The sequence below is a fragment of the Natrix helvetica genome, assembly GCF_964273705.1.
Source record: "Natrix helvetica genome assembly, chromosome: 15".
Classification (NCBI taxonomy): Eukaryota; Metazoa; Chordata; class Lepidosauria; order Squamata; family Natricidae; genus Natrix; species Natrix helvetica.
This window is the reverse complement of record NC_138565.1, coordinates 6,370,367-6,387,140: the sequence shown is the minus strand read 5'-3', so window position 1 is coordinate 6,387,140 and position 16,774 is coordinate 6,370,367. Positions and strand designations below refer to the sequence as shown.

Genomic DNA, 16,774 nt, shown 5'->3' with positions numbered 1-16,774 from the left:
CAATTAAAAAAAAGAAGATTTTGTACTCTGCAGCCCTCCCAAACCCTTCTGCAAGCCTCATTTTTTGGTGAAAAACGGGGCATGCACAGAGTTTGAGAGGCCTGCAAAATGCTCCTGGGGGGCTGGAGGGGGAGGGCAAAAATAAGCAAAAAACGGGGCCATTTTTTGCAAAAAAACAAAAAACAGGGCATGCATAGATTTTGGGAGGCTGGGGAAGGCAAAAACGAGCAAAAATGACCCGTTTGTTGCCTCTGGAAATGCTCCTGGGGGCTGGGGAGGGCAAAAACAAGCAAAAAAGTCCCATTTTTTGGCTCGTTTTTGCCCTCCCCAGCTCCCAGGAGCACTTTGCAGGCCTCCCAAACCCTTTGCACATCCGTTTATGCGAAGGGGGTGAGGTTTCGGAAGGCCAAAAAATGCTGCATTCAGTGTATAAGACGCACCCAGATTTTTACCCCCCTTTTTAGGGGGGAAAGATGGGTCTTATACTCCAAAAAATATGGTATTTCTTATCTGGCTTAGATTTGCCCTCTTCTTCCTTGCTGGGTTCGTGCAATCCTTTCTCTCTAGGAATCTCGTGGGTTTTTTCCCCCGCCCGATGTCTTTCCGAGCGGGTCTGAATTGGAACTTTCCCCGCTGAGAGGCGACCAAGCGGATTGTCTGACACAGTTAGATTGGCTGTGAAAAGAACAAAATCTGAGCATCCTGTCAGACCTGCAGCCATCTTTTCTTTTTGGGTCTTTGGCTTGCCATACTTTCTATTATTCTGCTATGCATTTTCTATTGTGGGAAAATGGGAGGCGGGATTTTACGGAGTGAGATGCGATGTAGCCATAACAACATTCTTTCTAGAAAGGCAAGGTCATCCTTTGTCTCTGCACCTGACCGGAATTAGATGGGTGGAAGCTGCCAGCATGGCAGTGGGAGATTGGACCATGGGATGGACTTGTGGGTGTGGGGGCAAGATCTTGAACACTGGGTGGGGAAAATTGGGAAGCTTTCAGATTTGGGTTTTCCCAAATGTGCCAACATGGCTCTCTTCATAAATTGGAACTTTGAGCAATACTTTGCCTCGGACTCTGATTTACTTTTGGATGCTATTTGGAACCCTGACACATCCCCATCCCTATCAAGCAACCTTAACACCCTCCCTCTGCCCCCCCATTCCCGTACCAGGCAATCCACATGGGTGATATGCTTGGCGAGAGTCCTCGCATCCCCTTCAGCAAGCAATTCCTTGATCTTCTTCAGCACCATCATTTCCAGAGGCTTGTTTTCCCCCGGAATAAGCAAGGAGTGGAACAGGGCGGGGTTGAATGTGGATGTCCTTTCCACCACCGGGACCACAAAACCTATCATGTCCTGCTCCAGCCTCTTTCTGGACCCTGCTTCTCCTTCGGAGCCGTTCAGGACAAACCCTCGCTGGCATTCGTCCCCCTTTAGCCTCTCCACGTAGCTTTTGGTTGGCATCCCTTTGTTGTCGGGCGTTGGCCTGTCCCAATGGACCGGGGATGGCGGGTGAAGCTGGCAATAATGTCCAGAATCTGGGTCGCTGTAGCTGCTGGCAGACGGAGAAGGGGAGGCCCTGGAACATCCGTGGGAAGGAGTTGAGTGGGAGCTGTCCGACAGCTCACTCTTACTGCCGTTCCCCTGGCATAGCTGCGGCTCGCTGGAGCGTCGGATGACCGGGGACGACGGGGCGGCACCGTTGCCACCTTGTGGTTTGAGGCGAGTAACTGCAAAAAAATAAAGAAGCAGAAAAAGCTTGTTGAATATTTGCAGGCCCTCAACCTTGCAGGAACGGCTCGGCGCCATCGTTGTGCAACGTTTTGGAAAAGAGTGCGTGCATTGTGAAATTGAAACGCACATTTTGCACCGGGGAAAGGGGAGCCTTGGTGCCTGAGATGTCAGCTTAAAGTGGTGTTGCTACTAGCTGAGAATCAGGTCTCTTCAAAAACCTTCAAAAACATTTATTAAGGGCAGCCAAAATTGCATTTGCGCAGCAAAGGAAGAATGATGAGATCCCGTCACATGAGTGTGTAATTAAGAAAATATTACAATGCACAGAAATGGATAGGCTAACGCTTACTATTAAGGATAAAGAAGAAGAAACTGAATATCTTTTTGACGTGGGATATATTTTATCAATGGTTATGCAACCGAAACCGAAGTTAGACATTCAAAAGAGGAAATGTTAAAATGGAGAATTTTTAAAGAAGATCATGTTAAATATTATTATTATTATTAAATACCAATGTTGCAGTCGTGAATACCACCGCAAGCATTTGGAATATGCCTGCTTAAAAACAACTGTGCCCAGATCGCACACTGTTTGATGGAAATTGAATTTTGCTATGTTATATAAATAAAACCAAGCACAAAAGATGAATGGAGGAGTCCGTTCAGCTAGTAAAGTTATGAATGTTATATCTTCGTAAGTGCAGGTGGCCGAGGAGCTAAGGGAGGGCATGCTTCAAGATACAGAATCTTAATTTTTAAGATAATCACATTTCCTGCATGACTTCTGTGCTTTTTCTCAAGAATAACCAATTGAAAGGGCTGTCTGGTTTAAGTCGCATTTTAAAATTAAAGCCTCCGAAGGATCTCGCAAGTCGCCCGTAAACGATTACAATTTATTTCATCACAAATCTGCTCCCCTGTGAGGAAATACTTTGCCTGCGTCTTTTAAAACCAGGGGTTTATCTGGGTCAGAGAAAACCTGGAGGCCACATTCTCACAAGCTTTTAAAAAAAAAACACCCTGAACTTTAGCTACAACCTTTGTGGTTCAGCATCCTGCAAGCACCCATCTGTGTTTGTGGTCAGACAGGCGCTTTCCGAACGGTGGAGCAACGAAAAGGAAAATAACAAAATGGGTGTTGCAAGATCGGAGGCCGCAAAATTCTTGCCTGCGAGATCACGAAAGGGTTGAAGTTGTGTCTTGCTGCCCACAACACACATATTTTGCTACTGTAGTTAAAGGCAGATCCCCTTAGTTGGATGTGTGACACAAAGTCAGAAAATTCAGGAATTGGAGGAAGGGGTATTATGCAGTCGCAGCTATTGCATTTTGATCTGAATCTTTGAAGCCCCTATTTTATATTGCTTAAAACATATAAAGGGAAAGGTTCCCCTCGCACAGATGTGCTAGTCGTTCCCGACTCTAGGGGGGCGGTGCTCATCTCCGTTTCAAAGCCGAAGAGCCAGCGCTGTCCGAAGACGTCTCCGTGGTCATGTGGCCGGCATGACTCAACGCCGAAGGCGCAGGGAACGCTGTTCCCTTCCCACCAAAGGTGGTTCCTATTTTTCTACTTGCATTTTTTATGTGCTTTCGAACTGCTAGGTTGGCAGAAGCTGGGACAAGTCACAGGAGCTCACTCCGTTACGCGGCGCTAGGGATTCGAACCATCGAACTGCCGATCTTTTCTGATCGACAACCTCAGCGTCTTAGCCACTGAGCTAAAGAAGAATAAAATATGGATTAAAATATAAGAATGAAGACGTGGCATAAAAGGGACAGTTGGAAGCTTGCTTAAAGGGACAGGGAAATGTCATCAGCCTTCAACCACAACTTGTTCCAGCAAACGTCCCTATGTCAAAAGTCCAAAACCACAAGGTTCAATTAAAGTTCGTTAATGGCACGTAGTCCATACCTGTAACAAAAGGAGAAGTAAGACCCCCATCTCCTTATTAGGCTTTTCCCTCAAGGTAACCAATAAGAAATGAGTAAAGGGTTTCCGTGTTATGCTGTCTTTGTGAATGTATAAGAACGCGTGCTTCGATAATGAAGGTTGTTCAGAATTTGCAATGCTAGCTATGTGCTAACTTTCTGAACCTGGCTGCCAAATAAACTCCTCCTGTATCCTGAGAAGTCTAAGTCTGTCATTTTCTGCAACAGAGCCACTGCGCCCCCTATTAAATTAATTTACAAGCAATCCCTTTTAAAACTTCTATGCAGGGTTTAAATAAATTCACACGATTTGTTTTTTGCCCCCTTCGGACAACGCCCTGCCTACCAGTGCTATAAGCTGGAGTGGCTGGGGTCTCGGCGATGGGCGACATCGGGGAGTGGAGGTCTTGGATTTGATCCACGCTGACAGCACAGTTCCGAATGATATCCCGGTGATGCGGCAAGGAGACACTAAATGCGAAAGAGATTAAAGTTGGTGAAAATCCCCCACCCCAAAGAATTGAGCAGAGTTATCATATAGGGCCCGATGTATGAAACCCATCTTTTACAGGTAGCTTCAAGGGGAAAAAATGAAAAACTACTCCATTTCCTTGAAAAGCAGAAATTCCAAACTGGTTGAATTAAATTAACAAAGTGTTCTTTCTCCATCTTAACCTCCTCAGTTGTGTTCTGAGCGAGGCTTCCCAAGAGCACAAAGTAAACTCCTTTTACCGACAAAAGAACCCTTTTATTAATTCACAGTGAATTCTGCTCGTTCACATCCAGCAAATTATTTCAAGGGAGGATTTACAGTCACAGAATTTATCTGGCTTGGAGAGATGCCAGGCCGATATCTGCAAAACTTGGCAAGGCGTCTCGGAGAGTCACAAACCAATTAAGCGAACTAATTGTCTCCTGCAAACTCCACTCCCCTTTCGCTCCTCTTTTATTTCCTCTGGGAGGGGCCATTCATCGTCCACCTGCAGCCTTCCTCCCAAGTCGACCCCTGTTCTTTAGCTGCTCCCTTCATCTGGCCACTCTGCGCATGCGCACACTGGGAACAGGCTCCAGCTATTCTTCTGCCTCACTGATGTCTGACTCCGAAGGCAGCTGATAACTGTCAGATGGCCTTGGCCCCCTCTCTGCCTCCGACACAGTGCCCTCATCCGAGCCTTCCCCAGACTCCAGGACTGGCCCAGGTTCCTCCCCAACCCTCCTCACTGTCCGACTCTGCCACCGGCTCCACGGGCCACTAGGAGGGCCACCAGAAGTTGGTGCTGCCGTAAAAAACCCCATTGCAAAACTGAAGATTCGCCCATACAATTTGCCAAGCCCCCCCCCCTTCTGAGATGTGGGCGCAAGGGAACCAAACTCCAAGGATGTGGGGTTTTCCCCAAGATTCTGATACCTGGTGGGACATCCATCGCTCCTTGTGATCTTGTCGGCGGTCAGCCCGTCCGTCATGGTGATGCTCCTCCTTTTGATGTGCCCGCCTTTGTGGCCCGCGTGGCTGCGGGAGCCGCTGTGCTTCCCGTTGGCGAGTCCATAGCTGGCCTCCAGGTAGCGCAGCGGGAAGGTGCGGTTGATGGGGCAGTAGAAGATGGCATTGCTCTGCTCCGAGATGGGCTTACGGTTCCCTACGTAGAAGCGCACCAAGGCCGGGACGTTGTCGAAACTCTCCTGCTCGAAGAGGTACTGGATGTGGGTGCGCCCTTCGCCCGATTTCACCATCACTTTGTTGATCTTGAAGTGGAGGGGTTCGTTCCTCCAGCGGCAAGTCAGCACATAATCGCCCAGGCTGGTGAGCGAGTCGCGGATTAAAAAATCCCCGTTCCTTTGCACCAAACTTTCTGAAACCTGGGGGGGGAAATATTTTTTTTAATGAATAAATAAAGAATAAATCAATCCAGATGGAGGTATGAAGAGGGGAGTGTGCCCTGCTTGGAAAATTTGCCCTACTTGCTCAGAATTGCTTTGGTGAGACAGGTCCCAACTTGATTAATAAGTATAAATACAAATGAATGAGTAAATTTAAAAAATAATAATAATCCAGTGTTCGGGTTTTATCCGAGGAAAAAGCTAGCTAGCGCTATTTAGTCTTCTGAGTGCCAGGGCGTGGCTGCAAAGATTGCAGCAGGGCCCCTCAGCATCTGCAGAGAATATAAGCCTGGCCCTAAGGCTGGAGAACAGGCTGGCTCAGGGGCTAAGGCACTGAGATTGTCAATCAGAAAGGTCGGCAGTTCGGCGGTTCAAATCCCTAGCGCCGTGTAACGGAGTGAGCTCCCGTTACTTCTGCCAACCGAGCAGTTCGAAAGCACGTAAAAAATGCAAGTAGAAAAATAGGGACCGCTTTGGTGGGAAGGGAACAGGCGTTCCGTGCGCCTTCGGCGTTGAGTCACGCCGGCCACATGACCACGGAGACGTCTTTGGACAGCGCTGGCTCTTCGGCTTTGAAACGGAGATGAGCACCGCCCCCTTGAGTCGGGAACGACTAGCATGTATGTGTGGGGGAAACTTTACCGTTTAACGCCGGAGAGAAAGTGGGCAAAGAGGCATTTGGTACAACGCTTCGGTTTTGGAAACACGGAAAAGGGCCTGTCCCTGGGTATCTGCTTCCAATATTGAGATGCATCCTAGGTTACCCCAAAAATATAGAGGGTCCCTCTGGGGTCCCATCCACGAGCCAGCAGTGACCCTCTCATCTCCAAAGCGTTTTTAGCTTGCCTTTCATTCCTCGCACAATTATTTTCTCCGCACAATAAATAAAAATGGGAGGCAGTCGTTTGCTTACATACTTTCAGCCTTCCTAACCCGGAGTAATTCAACTACATGTTCTTACATTTGTACCACCTATCTAAGGCACCCAAGTTGAGGGACACCAGCATGCCCCCAGGCTGATTCCTCTCCCTTCTCTTGATCTACCCAACTTCCGATCCCATGTTGGCCAGAGGTGTTCTCGGCCAGAAGCTCTCACCTCCCGGGGGATACGGCCATGATACCAGGCGTGACTTCTTAGGTCGGAGCTGCTGAGCTTCAACTCTTCTTCCAACTCCTTGTGAAGCTTCTCCGGCGAGGAGTCGAGGATGTACTTCTCCTTGGAGAACTGCAGGGAAGAAGAAGAAAAGGGACTTTTCACTCAGCCGCCACAACCACCCCAAGTGAAAGGAGAGAGCTGTGAAGTTGGTCCACCCTGAAGCGATAGCATTGTGGCATCTCCAAATAGAAGCTTTTGAAGAAAAATGGATTGATTTTTAACTGGAAAGGCACAGTAGGAGAAAAGGAACAAGACGAGTAGATTGATTCCTCAAAGTTAGCCTGACCAGAGAGCCCATTTGTTTTTGAAAGGAAAACCGGAGTAACGAGTAACTTGCTTCGCTTGGGGACTGCTGTGCAATCTTAACTTGGCTGCAAACCATGTTCTTGACTTAAAACCAGGTTGTGCCGAGCTCTTTCACGGCACTTTTAAGACAAAAAGGCCGCGCAAACCAATAGTAAAATTCAATTTTTTTTACTACCGGTTCTGTGGCCATAGCTTGATGGCCGTGGCAGGGGAAGGATACTGTAAAATCTCCATTCCCTCCCCACTCCAGGGGAAGGATACTGTAAAATCTCCATTCCCTCCCCACTCCAGAGGAAGGATACTGTAAAATCTCCATTCCCTCCCCACTCCAGGGGAAGGATACTGTAAAATCTCCATTCCCTCCCCACTCCAGGGGAAGGATACTGTAAAATCTCCATTCCCTCCCCACTCCAGGGGAAGGATACTGTAAAATCTCCATTCCCTCCCCACTCCAGGGGAAGGATACTGTAAAATCTCCATTCCCTCCCCACTCCAGAGGAAGGATACTGTAAAATCTCCATTCCCTCCCCACTCCAGGGGAAGGATACTACAAAATCTCCCTTCCCTCTCCACTCCAGAGGAAGGATACTGCAAAATCTCCATTCCCTCCCCACTCCAGGGGAAGGACACTGTAAAATCCCCATTCCCTCCCCACTCCAGGAGAAGGACACTGTAAAATCTCCATTCCCTCCCCACTCCAGGGGAAGGATACTGCAAAATCCCCATTCCCTCCCCACTCCAGGGGAAGGATACTGCAAAATCCCCATTCCCTCCCCACTCCAGGGGAAGGATACTGTAAAATCCCCATTCCCTCCCCACTCCAGGGAAAGGATACTGCGAAATCTCCATTCCTTTCCCACTCCAGGGGAAGGATACTGCAAAATCTCCATTCCCTCCCCACTGCAGGGGAAGGATACTGCAAAACCTCCATTCCCTCCCCACTCCAGGGAAGGATACTGTAAAATCCCCATTCCCTCCCCACTCTAGGAGAAGAGTACTGCAAAATCTCCATTCCCTCCCCACTCCAGGGAAAGGATACTGCAAAATCTCCATTCCTTTCCCACTCCAGGGGAAGGATACTGCAAAATCTCCATTTTCACCCCACTCCAGGGGAAAGATACTGCAAAATCTCCATTCCCACTCTAGGCCCAGCCAGAGGTGGCCTTTGCCGTTTCTCCGAACTACTCAAAATTTCCACTAATGCTTCTCCAGAGCCTGTCAGAACATGCTGGATTTCACCCCTGGCGCCAACTCATTGGAAGCTGCCAACAAACGGCGGACAGATGATGCCACTTCTCCCAGCCCTTCGGTTCAGCACAAACGGGGGCGAGGCCTGAATCGTGCCCGCGTGGCGGCCGTGCTTCCCTGCGAACTGGGAAGGCAGCCAAAAGGAAACAGGCCCGTCAGCTAACATGAGTTGTTGAAGTGCTTTTGAGGGTGGCGAATGGCCGGTTTTGCAGAAGGCACTCAGCGGTGGAAATCTGCTTGGTTGTCCAGGACACGACTGGTGCGGTTTGGGAGCCTTGCAGCTGGCAGCTGAAGCCTAGGGCGCATCTCCTTCTGAAGGCTGCTGTCACCCTTTGCCTCCGTGGTCACCCTCCTGCAGGATGACACAACCCGTCCTTCTGCTTCTCCGAACACAGAGTCGGTTATTTGGGGAGACACTGATGCGGTCTGAGCATCTCCAGAGAGAGATGGAGGATAGCCAACGTTTTGCCGGCAGGCAAACCCAGGAGGTTACCCCTCCACCTTGCTTGACCAATTACTGCAGCAGCTGCTTGCCTCCCCTGCTCTCCAGATCGCAGAGAGCTAGGGGCAAAACCCTCCCAGTATAGAGAAGAAAGCAGTACCCTGCTCCTATCTCAGGAGGGCTTCTGATTGACGGCAAATCTTGATATAAAAGCTCATTTCTGCCTTGCTCCTCCCCAAAAATATCTATCCACTATTTTCTGCCTTTAAATTCCCTCCCCCCCCCTTTCCTCCCTCCGGCTGCTATCTGGGGGTCTTTTTTAAAAAAATAGCCTCTGTGTTTTTTACAAATTCCTTTTCTGAATGTGTAGGAGTTTTTTTTTTTAAAAAATGTTAATGCAGTTGAATTTTCCTCGCAAACGTATCGTCGTTTACTGTGCATGGATTTAGAGATGGGTGCCACCCTAGGTTGTGAAGATGGTTTGTGTGTGTTAGCAATCTCTCTCTCTCTCTCTCTCTCTCTCTCTCTCTCTCTCTCTCTCTCTCTCTCTCATCTATCTATCTATCTAATCTCTATCTATCTATCATCTATCTATCTATCTATCTATCATCTATCTATCTACCTATCTACCTATCTACCTATCTACCTATCTACCTACCTACCTACCTACCTACCTACCTACCTACCTACCTACCTATCTATCTATCTATCTATCTATCTATCTATCATCTATCTATCATCTATCTATCTATCTATCTATCTATCTATCTATCTATCTATCTATCTATCTATCTATCTATCTATCTATCTATCTATATGTGAAATACCACTCATGCATCATCACGAAATCTCCAGAATCTTAAAGCCTGCAAACTTGAAATTTGGCACGTATGTTCCTCTTGGCTTCTAGGTGCTAAGAAAGGATTTTTCAAAATGACCATCAGATCATTAGTATGTCTTATATTATTATTAACATGCTCTGATGCTAAGGGGTTAGTTCTACTCCATCACCTCACCCAAAAAGAACTCTGTTCCAACTGCCTCTTGGGCGTGGGCGGTGTGCGACTCATTCGGCCTGCGGGCTTCCAGTTTAGATATTCTACTCCCCCTCCCCACCTGAAAAATGCTCTGATGCTAAGGAGTTAGACGTTCTACTCCCCCTCCCCACCTGAAAAAAACCTCTGTTCCAACTGCCACTTGGGCGTGGGCGGTGTGTGACTCATTTGGCCTGCGGGCTTCCAGTTTAGATATTCTGCTCCCCCTCCCCACCTGAAAAATGCTCTGATGCTAAGGAGTTAGACTAAGGGAGAGAAGGGGATAAGATAGGAGATGCCTCTGTGGGGCAAGACTGAGGGAGAGAAGGGGATAGGAGAAGATCAATGGGGCCAGCCGGAGGGAGAGAAGGGGAGAAGAGAGGAGAGGGTTTTCGGGGGCCAGCCTGAGGGAGAGAAGGGGAGAGGAGAGGCCAGTCGTAACTACTAATTAATTTTAAAGCTGTAAGTGCCGACTTATCAAGCCTGATCACATAGTTGCATAGCGGAGCCCCGGATTCCAACTGGTGTTGTAATAAGCCAAACTGATATTTGGCTCAAAGAAAGAGCTCCTCAAACCCTAAACCCACAACTTTTGGAAGACCATTTCTAAGGAGATAGATCCGCACAACCACAACAACAATTCAACAGCCCGACTTCCACCTGGTTTGAAAGGAGAGAATTGGTGGCGGATGACATCACTCAAAGAAATTCTTTTTCATTGTTTGCCACTCAGCTCTGGTTTCTCTAACCTTTGGCGACAAAACCATTTCCTGGCTCGCAATCCTCCTACAACCAGCCAACAGCGCTGAAACAAACTGGGCAGACGCCTTACGGATCCCAAACTGTTTGCCAACAATTGCGCCATGGGTATGCAAATGCTTCTTTCATAGGCACGAGGATACATTTACAGAGTCGTGGAAAATTAACACCTTCCCGATGGCGTGAGGGGGGAAGGCAGGTACCGCCGAGTGGCTTCCGAGTCTCAGTGCTGCGATTACCTAATCAATTGAGTGCATTCAGCTGGGAAAAAAAAACCCATGAAGATGAACCTCTCAATCAAAAGACAGAGAGAAAGAGAGAGACAGAGACAGAGACAGAAAAAGAGAGAGAGAGAGACAGAGACAGAGAGACAGACAGAGAGACAGAGACAGAGAGAGAGAGAAAAAAGAGAGAGAGACAGACAGACAGAGACAGAGAGGGAGAGGGAGAGAGAAAGGGAGAGAAAGAAAGAAAGAGAAAGAAAGAAAAAAGGAGAAAAGAGAGAGGGGGGGAGACAGAGAGGCAGTGAGAAAGAAAGAGAAAGAAAGAAAGAGAAAAAAGAAAAAAGAGACAGAGAGAAAAAGAGAGACAGAGAGAACGAGACAGAGACACACAGAGAGAGACAGAGAGGGAGACAGAGAGGGAAAGAGGGAGAGAGAAAGAAAGAGAAAGAAAAAGAAAGAAAAAAGAGACACACACAGAGACAGAGACACACAGAGAGAAAGAGACACACAGAGAGAGAGAGAAAGAGAAAGAGAGAGAGAAAGAGAGAGAGACCGACACAGAGAGAGAGAGAGACAGAGAGGGATAGAGAAAGAGAGAGAAAGAGAAAGAAAGAAAAAAGAGAGAGGGAGGGATACAGAGACAGGGAGAGAGAAAGAAAAAGAAAGAAAGAGAAAAAATGAAAAAAAGAAAGAAAGAGAGAGAGACAGAGAGAAAGAGACAGAGAGAGAGAATGAGAGACAGAGAGGGAGAGAGAGAGAAAGAGAAAGAAAGAAAAAAAGAAAAAAAGAAAGAGACACACAGAGAGAGAAAGAACGCTGAGCACACGCAAAATTCTTCCCCTTCTCTTTTTTTCCACTGCTCCAGCCCCCGTGGCGAAGTCTTCAGATGCTGGACCAAGCCAAGCCAATTTAAACTCACCCCGGATTCTGGAAGACTTTGTGTAGCAATTATTGTCACTGTCCAAGCTACTTGGCAGACTCTACACCCAGCCCTAATCGCTGCGGATGAAAATGTGTACATATTGTGACATTGGCAGTACAAGCTCAATCAATCAGAATAGAGCTGGAAGAAGGGACCTTGGAGGTCTTCCAGTCCAACCCCACTGCTCAAGCAGCAAAAACCCTAGACCAGGGGTCCCCAACCGTTTGGAGGTTGAGACGATTGGCTGGGTGGGTGGGCGTGGGTGAGTGGTCATGTGACTGGATGGGCGCGGCCAACTTGATGTCACTCATGTCGAAGGCTGAGTTAATTGAGTTAAACTACTAAAGGTCAAGGTTTCCCTTGCACATATGTGCTAGTCGTTCCCGACTCTAGGGGGCGGTGCTCCTCTCCGTTTCAAAGCCGAAGAGCCAGCGCTGTCCGAAGACGTCTCCTTGGTCATGACTCAACGCCGACGGCGCACGGAACGCTGTCCCCATCCCACCAAAGGTGGCTCCTATTTCTCTACTTGCGTTTTTGACGTGCTTTCGACCTCCTAGGTTGGCAGAAGCTGGGACGAGTCACGGGAGCTCACTCCGTTACGCGGCGCTGGGGATTCGAACTGCCAACCTTTCCGATCGACAAGCTTAGCATCTTAGCCACTGAGCTACCGCCTCCCCTGACTTGCCTACTTAAAGTACTGCACAAACCCAATTCCCACAACTGTCCTTCCTATGTTTTAACCCCCACATCATCCTGGTTGCTCTTCTCTGCACTCTTTCCAGAGTCTCAACGTCTTTTTTTGATATCCTGGCAGCCAAAAACTGGATGCAAATGTTCCAAGGGTGGTCTTCTCCGGGGTATTATAAAGCGGTGCCAACACTTCAAGCGATAATAACGCTGCTGTTTTCGTAAGCCGGGTGCCAACGTGGAAAGGACGGATTTCATCGAGGGGGTGGGTTGTGCCATCCCTGCCCCTGTGGGGAGTGGTTATGGGGGGGGGGGGAAACGAGAGGAAGAAATGTCAGGTCCAGTTTTCTTGGAGTCGTGGGGGGGGGAGAAAGCTTTCGACGAACCGCAAAGGGTTAAATCCCCTCTGTGGGCGAAGCCCGCTGGGGTAATGAATAATGAGGACAGATTTAGATAGGAAAGCCTTTTGCATAATGATGAGTTTTCCCTAGCTGGCCAACACCTGAGCCTTAAGCATACAATCCCACCCTCTCCATTTCTCCCCAGCCTCTCCTGGGGGGGGTGTAGGGGGGGGAAAGGGGAGGCAATGATGTCATGTCTCAGCTCCGTGGGGCACAACTGCCTTTGACCCAGGCTAAAAGAGGGAGGACCAGGGGTTCAAAACCCCTTTGATTAAATGAAGTTCGGCTAGAGAAAGAGGACTTGCTTTTTAACGCTGTCCCAAACGACTCTCCCTCTCCCTCCCTCTCTCTCCTCCCCCCTCTCTCTTTCTCTCTTTCTCCATCCCTTCCCTTGCTCTTAAATGCTGCATCCCGTCCCCGGCTTCCCATTGGCTGCCAATTATGTCATTGTTTCAAAGACCGGCTGGGCTACCATTGGCGGAGGAGAGGCAGGGATGCTTGTATCAGCTGAAAACACTCACACAACATCAAGTCTCGTTCACGCAGAGTTCATCCAGGCGAGTGACCAGACACATTTGACGTGTGCAAAGAAGATAGCTCTGTCCGTCCCCCCAACCCCCACCCCAAGAACAGGTGGAGAGCCGAGGAGTTGGGGGGGGGGACGGGGGACATGTCCGCGACGTATTGCTCCGGATAGGTGCGGTCCATATCTGGGATAATCCAGTTGGGGAAATAAAGCTTCGGCCAATCTATTCGTAATCCACATCACCCATTGCGAGTTATTGGCACTCGGAGGGATCCCAACTGATCCCAGAGGTCCCAATGTTTAAAACGGGACCCTGTCCTGCAATTATGTGGGAGGGGGCTCTGGGACCCCAATCTTTGACTGAAGAGAGGAAGGCGAGAGGATGCAAAAAAAAGGGGGATACGTTGCTCAAATGGGAGCTGTACACTTAGTCCTCGACTTACAACCGTCACGAAACGAACCGTTGCAAGCTAAAAGCGTCTTGCCACAGCGACTCGCGCTTACGACCATCCCACCATCCCACCCCACAGCTTACGTGACCAACATTTTGGCTGTTTGGCTACTGACATGTACTTGCATCGCTGCCGTTTCCCAAGCTGGGCTTCCGACAAGCCGAGTTGGAAAGTGGCTTGTTGAAGAATGGAAGGGGTGGGGGGGGGGGGGAACGGCAAAAATCCAGTTTTAAACCTGGGTAAATAGAACCGGGTAAATAGAAAACGGTCCGCCTTCAGGAGGACATAAAAAGTCGGGATAAAATTCTTTCCGAGCACATCAGCGTCTCAATTGCCCGATGAATAAAATGGAAGAAATGAAGTAGTTCCCAAGATCGAATCTTGGATTGACTTTAAGGGCAGCGGATGTGTTAGATGTGGAGCAGATGAGGGGGCACGGCCTGTTTTCCGATGGGATCGACGTGGCATTGGCTAGAAGCTTCCCAGAGAGAAATGGAAGAAAACTGGGGCTGAATCTGAAGCCAGAATCCTTCCCCGCGGCATGACGGATGCCTGCGTAAAGAGAAGCAGCCAAAAACCTATCGTCTCCTATTTCTCTACCCTCAAAGACGGTTTGTGTGAATACCTGAGATTGTACCTAGTCTCCTAAATAAAACATAAACCAGGTTTTTGGGTTGTAAAACCTTCTCCTGCTGAGATTCTAAGCCAAGAAGCCCCCAAAAGTAGCAAAATAATGAAAATATGATAGGCGGTGGCCCAGTTTGGCTAGTCTGCCCTTCCCACTAATATCAGCAAAAGAATAATCCGGGAGAAATTTGATTTCTCTCTTCCCTGCCACACCTTCATCGATTCCTTCTTGTCCCAGCTTCTGCCAACCTAGCAGTTCGAAAGCACGTCAAAAATGCAAGTAGAAAAACAGGAACCACCTTTGGTGGGAAGGGAACAGTGTTCCGTGCACCTTCAGGCGTTGAGTCATGCCGGCCACATGACCACGGAGACGTCTTCGGACAGCGCTGGCTCTTCAGCTTTGAAACGGAGATCAGCACCGACCCCTAGAGTCAGGAACGACTAGCACATACATGCGAGGGGAACCTTAACCTCTTCATACTTCAAGGGGAGATTGATAAACAAAATTCCCAAACCTTAGAACTAGGGTGGGGGGGGGGGACCCAGAAGAAGAGGTTTCCATAACTATTTCTAAGGAGATACATCCATACAAACCACACAATTGCCAGCAGTTGACCTTAACACAATGGGAACTCCGCGGAGGTTGAGCCAAACCATCGCCTTCAAATCTCCACCAAAACTCTTTTTAATTTTTCAACTTAGCTGGTTTTTAAAACCCATTTAAGCACCACGGAGAGTTCCGATGGGCTGCCTTCAATTGCCCCCATCCTGCTTTTGACAGCCCCTTCCTAGTTAACCAGGTTTATTTGCTCCTTCCAGTAATCCTCCCCCCTTTTTGAATGGTATCATGCCGGCTAATTCCCTCTCGGCCACTTTCACACATTGGCCTGGCATGACTAAGAAAACGCCAAAGTCAGGAAGAGGTGGGCGTAGAAAATCATTTTCCTCCTTGCAGTCGGTTAGCAAGGACGTCATCGCCAGCACCCTTAAATGATGGTTTTTCTTTCTTTCTTTCAAGCCTCTCTTCCCCTGCAGGGGAGGTTCTGCTTAAACTGGAGCCCCCCTTTGAAGGAGTGGGGCATACGGCTGTGCAATAGTGGGGAGCGCCGTTGGGAGCCGAAATATCCCCTTCTAGAACCCCCCTCCGAAGAAAGAGGGGGGACACAAAACGGAGACCCAGGGCGTTAAAAGGAGAAAAAAAAGACAGCTGTCATTCAATGAAGGATGAGCTGCCGCCCAGCAGAGTGATGGCAAGATGCAAATTTCGGAGTCCTGCATTGGCAATGACATCATAGGCAAATGATGGATTTGGACACACAAACACACAGGGGTTTTCTCTGTGTTGAGCTCACACAATCTTTTCTCTTCTTCCCAGTCGGTCTGCTATCTTAATTGTTTCCCCCCCCCCTCTTTTAAGGGGCTCTCGCGCCTTAAAATCTTTGTGCGATAGAATGGATAAGTGGGATAGATAGAATGGACGGATATACAGTACGATGGAGGGATGGATTTCTCTCTCATAGCTTGCAGGCTTCGGGTCCCTTCCGAAGACGCAAGAAGACCCGCAACTCCCATCGCTGAGTGAGGATGGGAACTGTAGTCCAAGCTATCTATCCCCTCTTTTCTCTCTGTCTCTTTATGAGTCTTGTCCCTTCCATGCCCCTGCTTGTAAATCCTTCCAGAGGGCGAATTTCTCTTATCCCCTGCAGCCAGGAGAAAGAAAGGGTCTGGAGGCTGGTGTGGGTGTGTGTATGGGGTAAACATCCATCTCGGCTGCCCTGGGGAAGGGGAGATTGGAGTTCTGACCTCTGACCTCTGCAACCAGCCCTTGTCCAAAGAGAGAGAGAGAGAGAGAGAGAGAGAGAGAGAGAGAGAGAGATATGACACTTCCGCCTTAGACAGGATGACAGGAGTGGGGAGGGGGCGGTGGAAAACTGCCCCACCCATCTCATATTTCTGCACAGAAGAGAAGCAGTGTGTGTGTGTGTGTGTATTGCTGTACTTTTGTGTATATGTGTGTGTTTCCCTGCTACCTGCTTCTCCAACCCGAATCACCCCCTTTCCCACCCCTTCTTCTCACTTTTTGCACCCCCTCGCCTTCTGGAAGGCCAAGCAGGTGGCTGAGGGCAGGGGGAAAAAACCCCCACTTTCTCCCAGCATTACTTCTCCGTTGGCTGGGGAGGATGGGGGCTGTAGTCTGGGCCCTTCAGGCTGGAGATGACCGAAGGCAGCCGGTTTGTACCGAGAGGGTGGGTGGGTTTTTCCACATGCCAAAAGATGCTGACCAAGGGCAGGGACCCAGCCTCTTCCTTCCACCCTCCCACCCCATCCAGAAATGAAAAGCCCCCCTCCCTACCTCCCAAAGGAGAGACACCCCCCTCCCCTCCGCAAGGTGCACTGCTTCCCCCTGGATCCCAAACATGGGTGGGAGAGGCGATTTCTCCACTCC

At 49.0% G+C, this 16,774-nt stretch overlaps 1 protein-coding gene across 5 annotated transcripts in view; it reads right to left on the bottom strand.

Moving 5' to 3' along the window:
- Positions 1 to 16,774, bottom strand: part of SH2D3C (SH2 domain containing 3C) — a 48,310-nt gene that overhangs the window by 10,398 nt on the left and 21,138 nt on the right. For 3 of the 5 annotated variants that reach the window (XM_081967131.1, XM_081967133.1, XM_081967135.1), the window contains 4 exons: positions 6,641 to 6,769; positions 5,075 to 5,523; positions 4,013 to 4,137; positions 1,171 to 1,733 (listed from right to left, as the gene is read on the bottom strand). In XM_081967131.1, the coding sequence (XP_081823257.1) occupies positions 1,171 to 1,733; positions 4,013 to 4,137; positions 5,075 to 5,523; positions 6,641 to 6,769 (1,266 nt within the window). The remainder of the gene's footprint in view (positions 1 to 1,170; positions 1,734 to 4,012; positions 4,138 to 5,074; positions 5,524 to 6,640; positions 6,770 to 16,774) is intronic. The other 2 variants (XM_081967132.1, XM_081967134.1) reach the window with 1 other exon arrangement.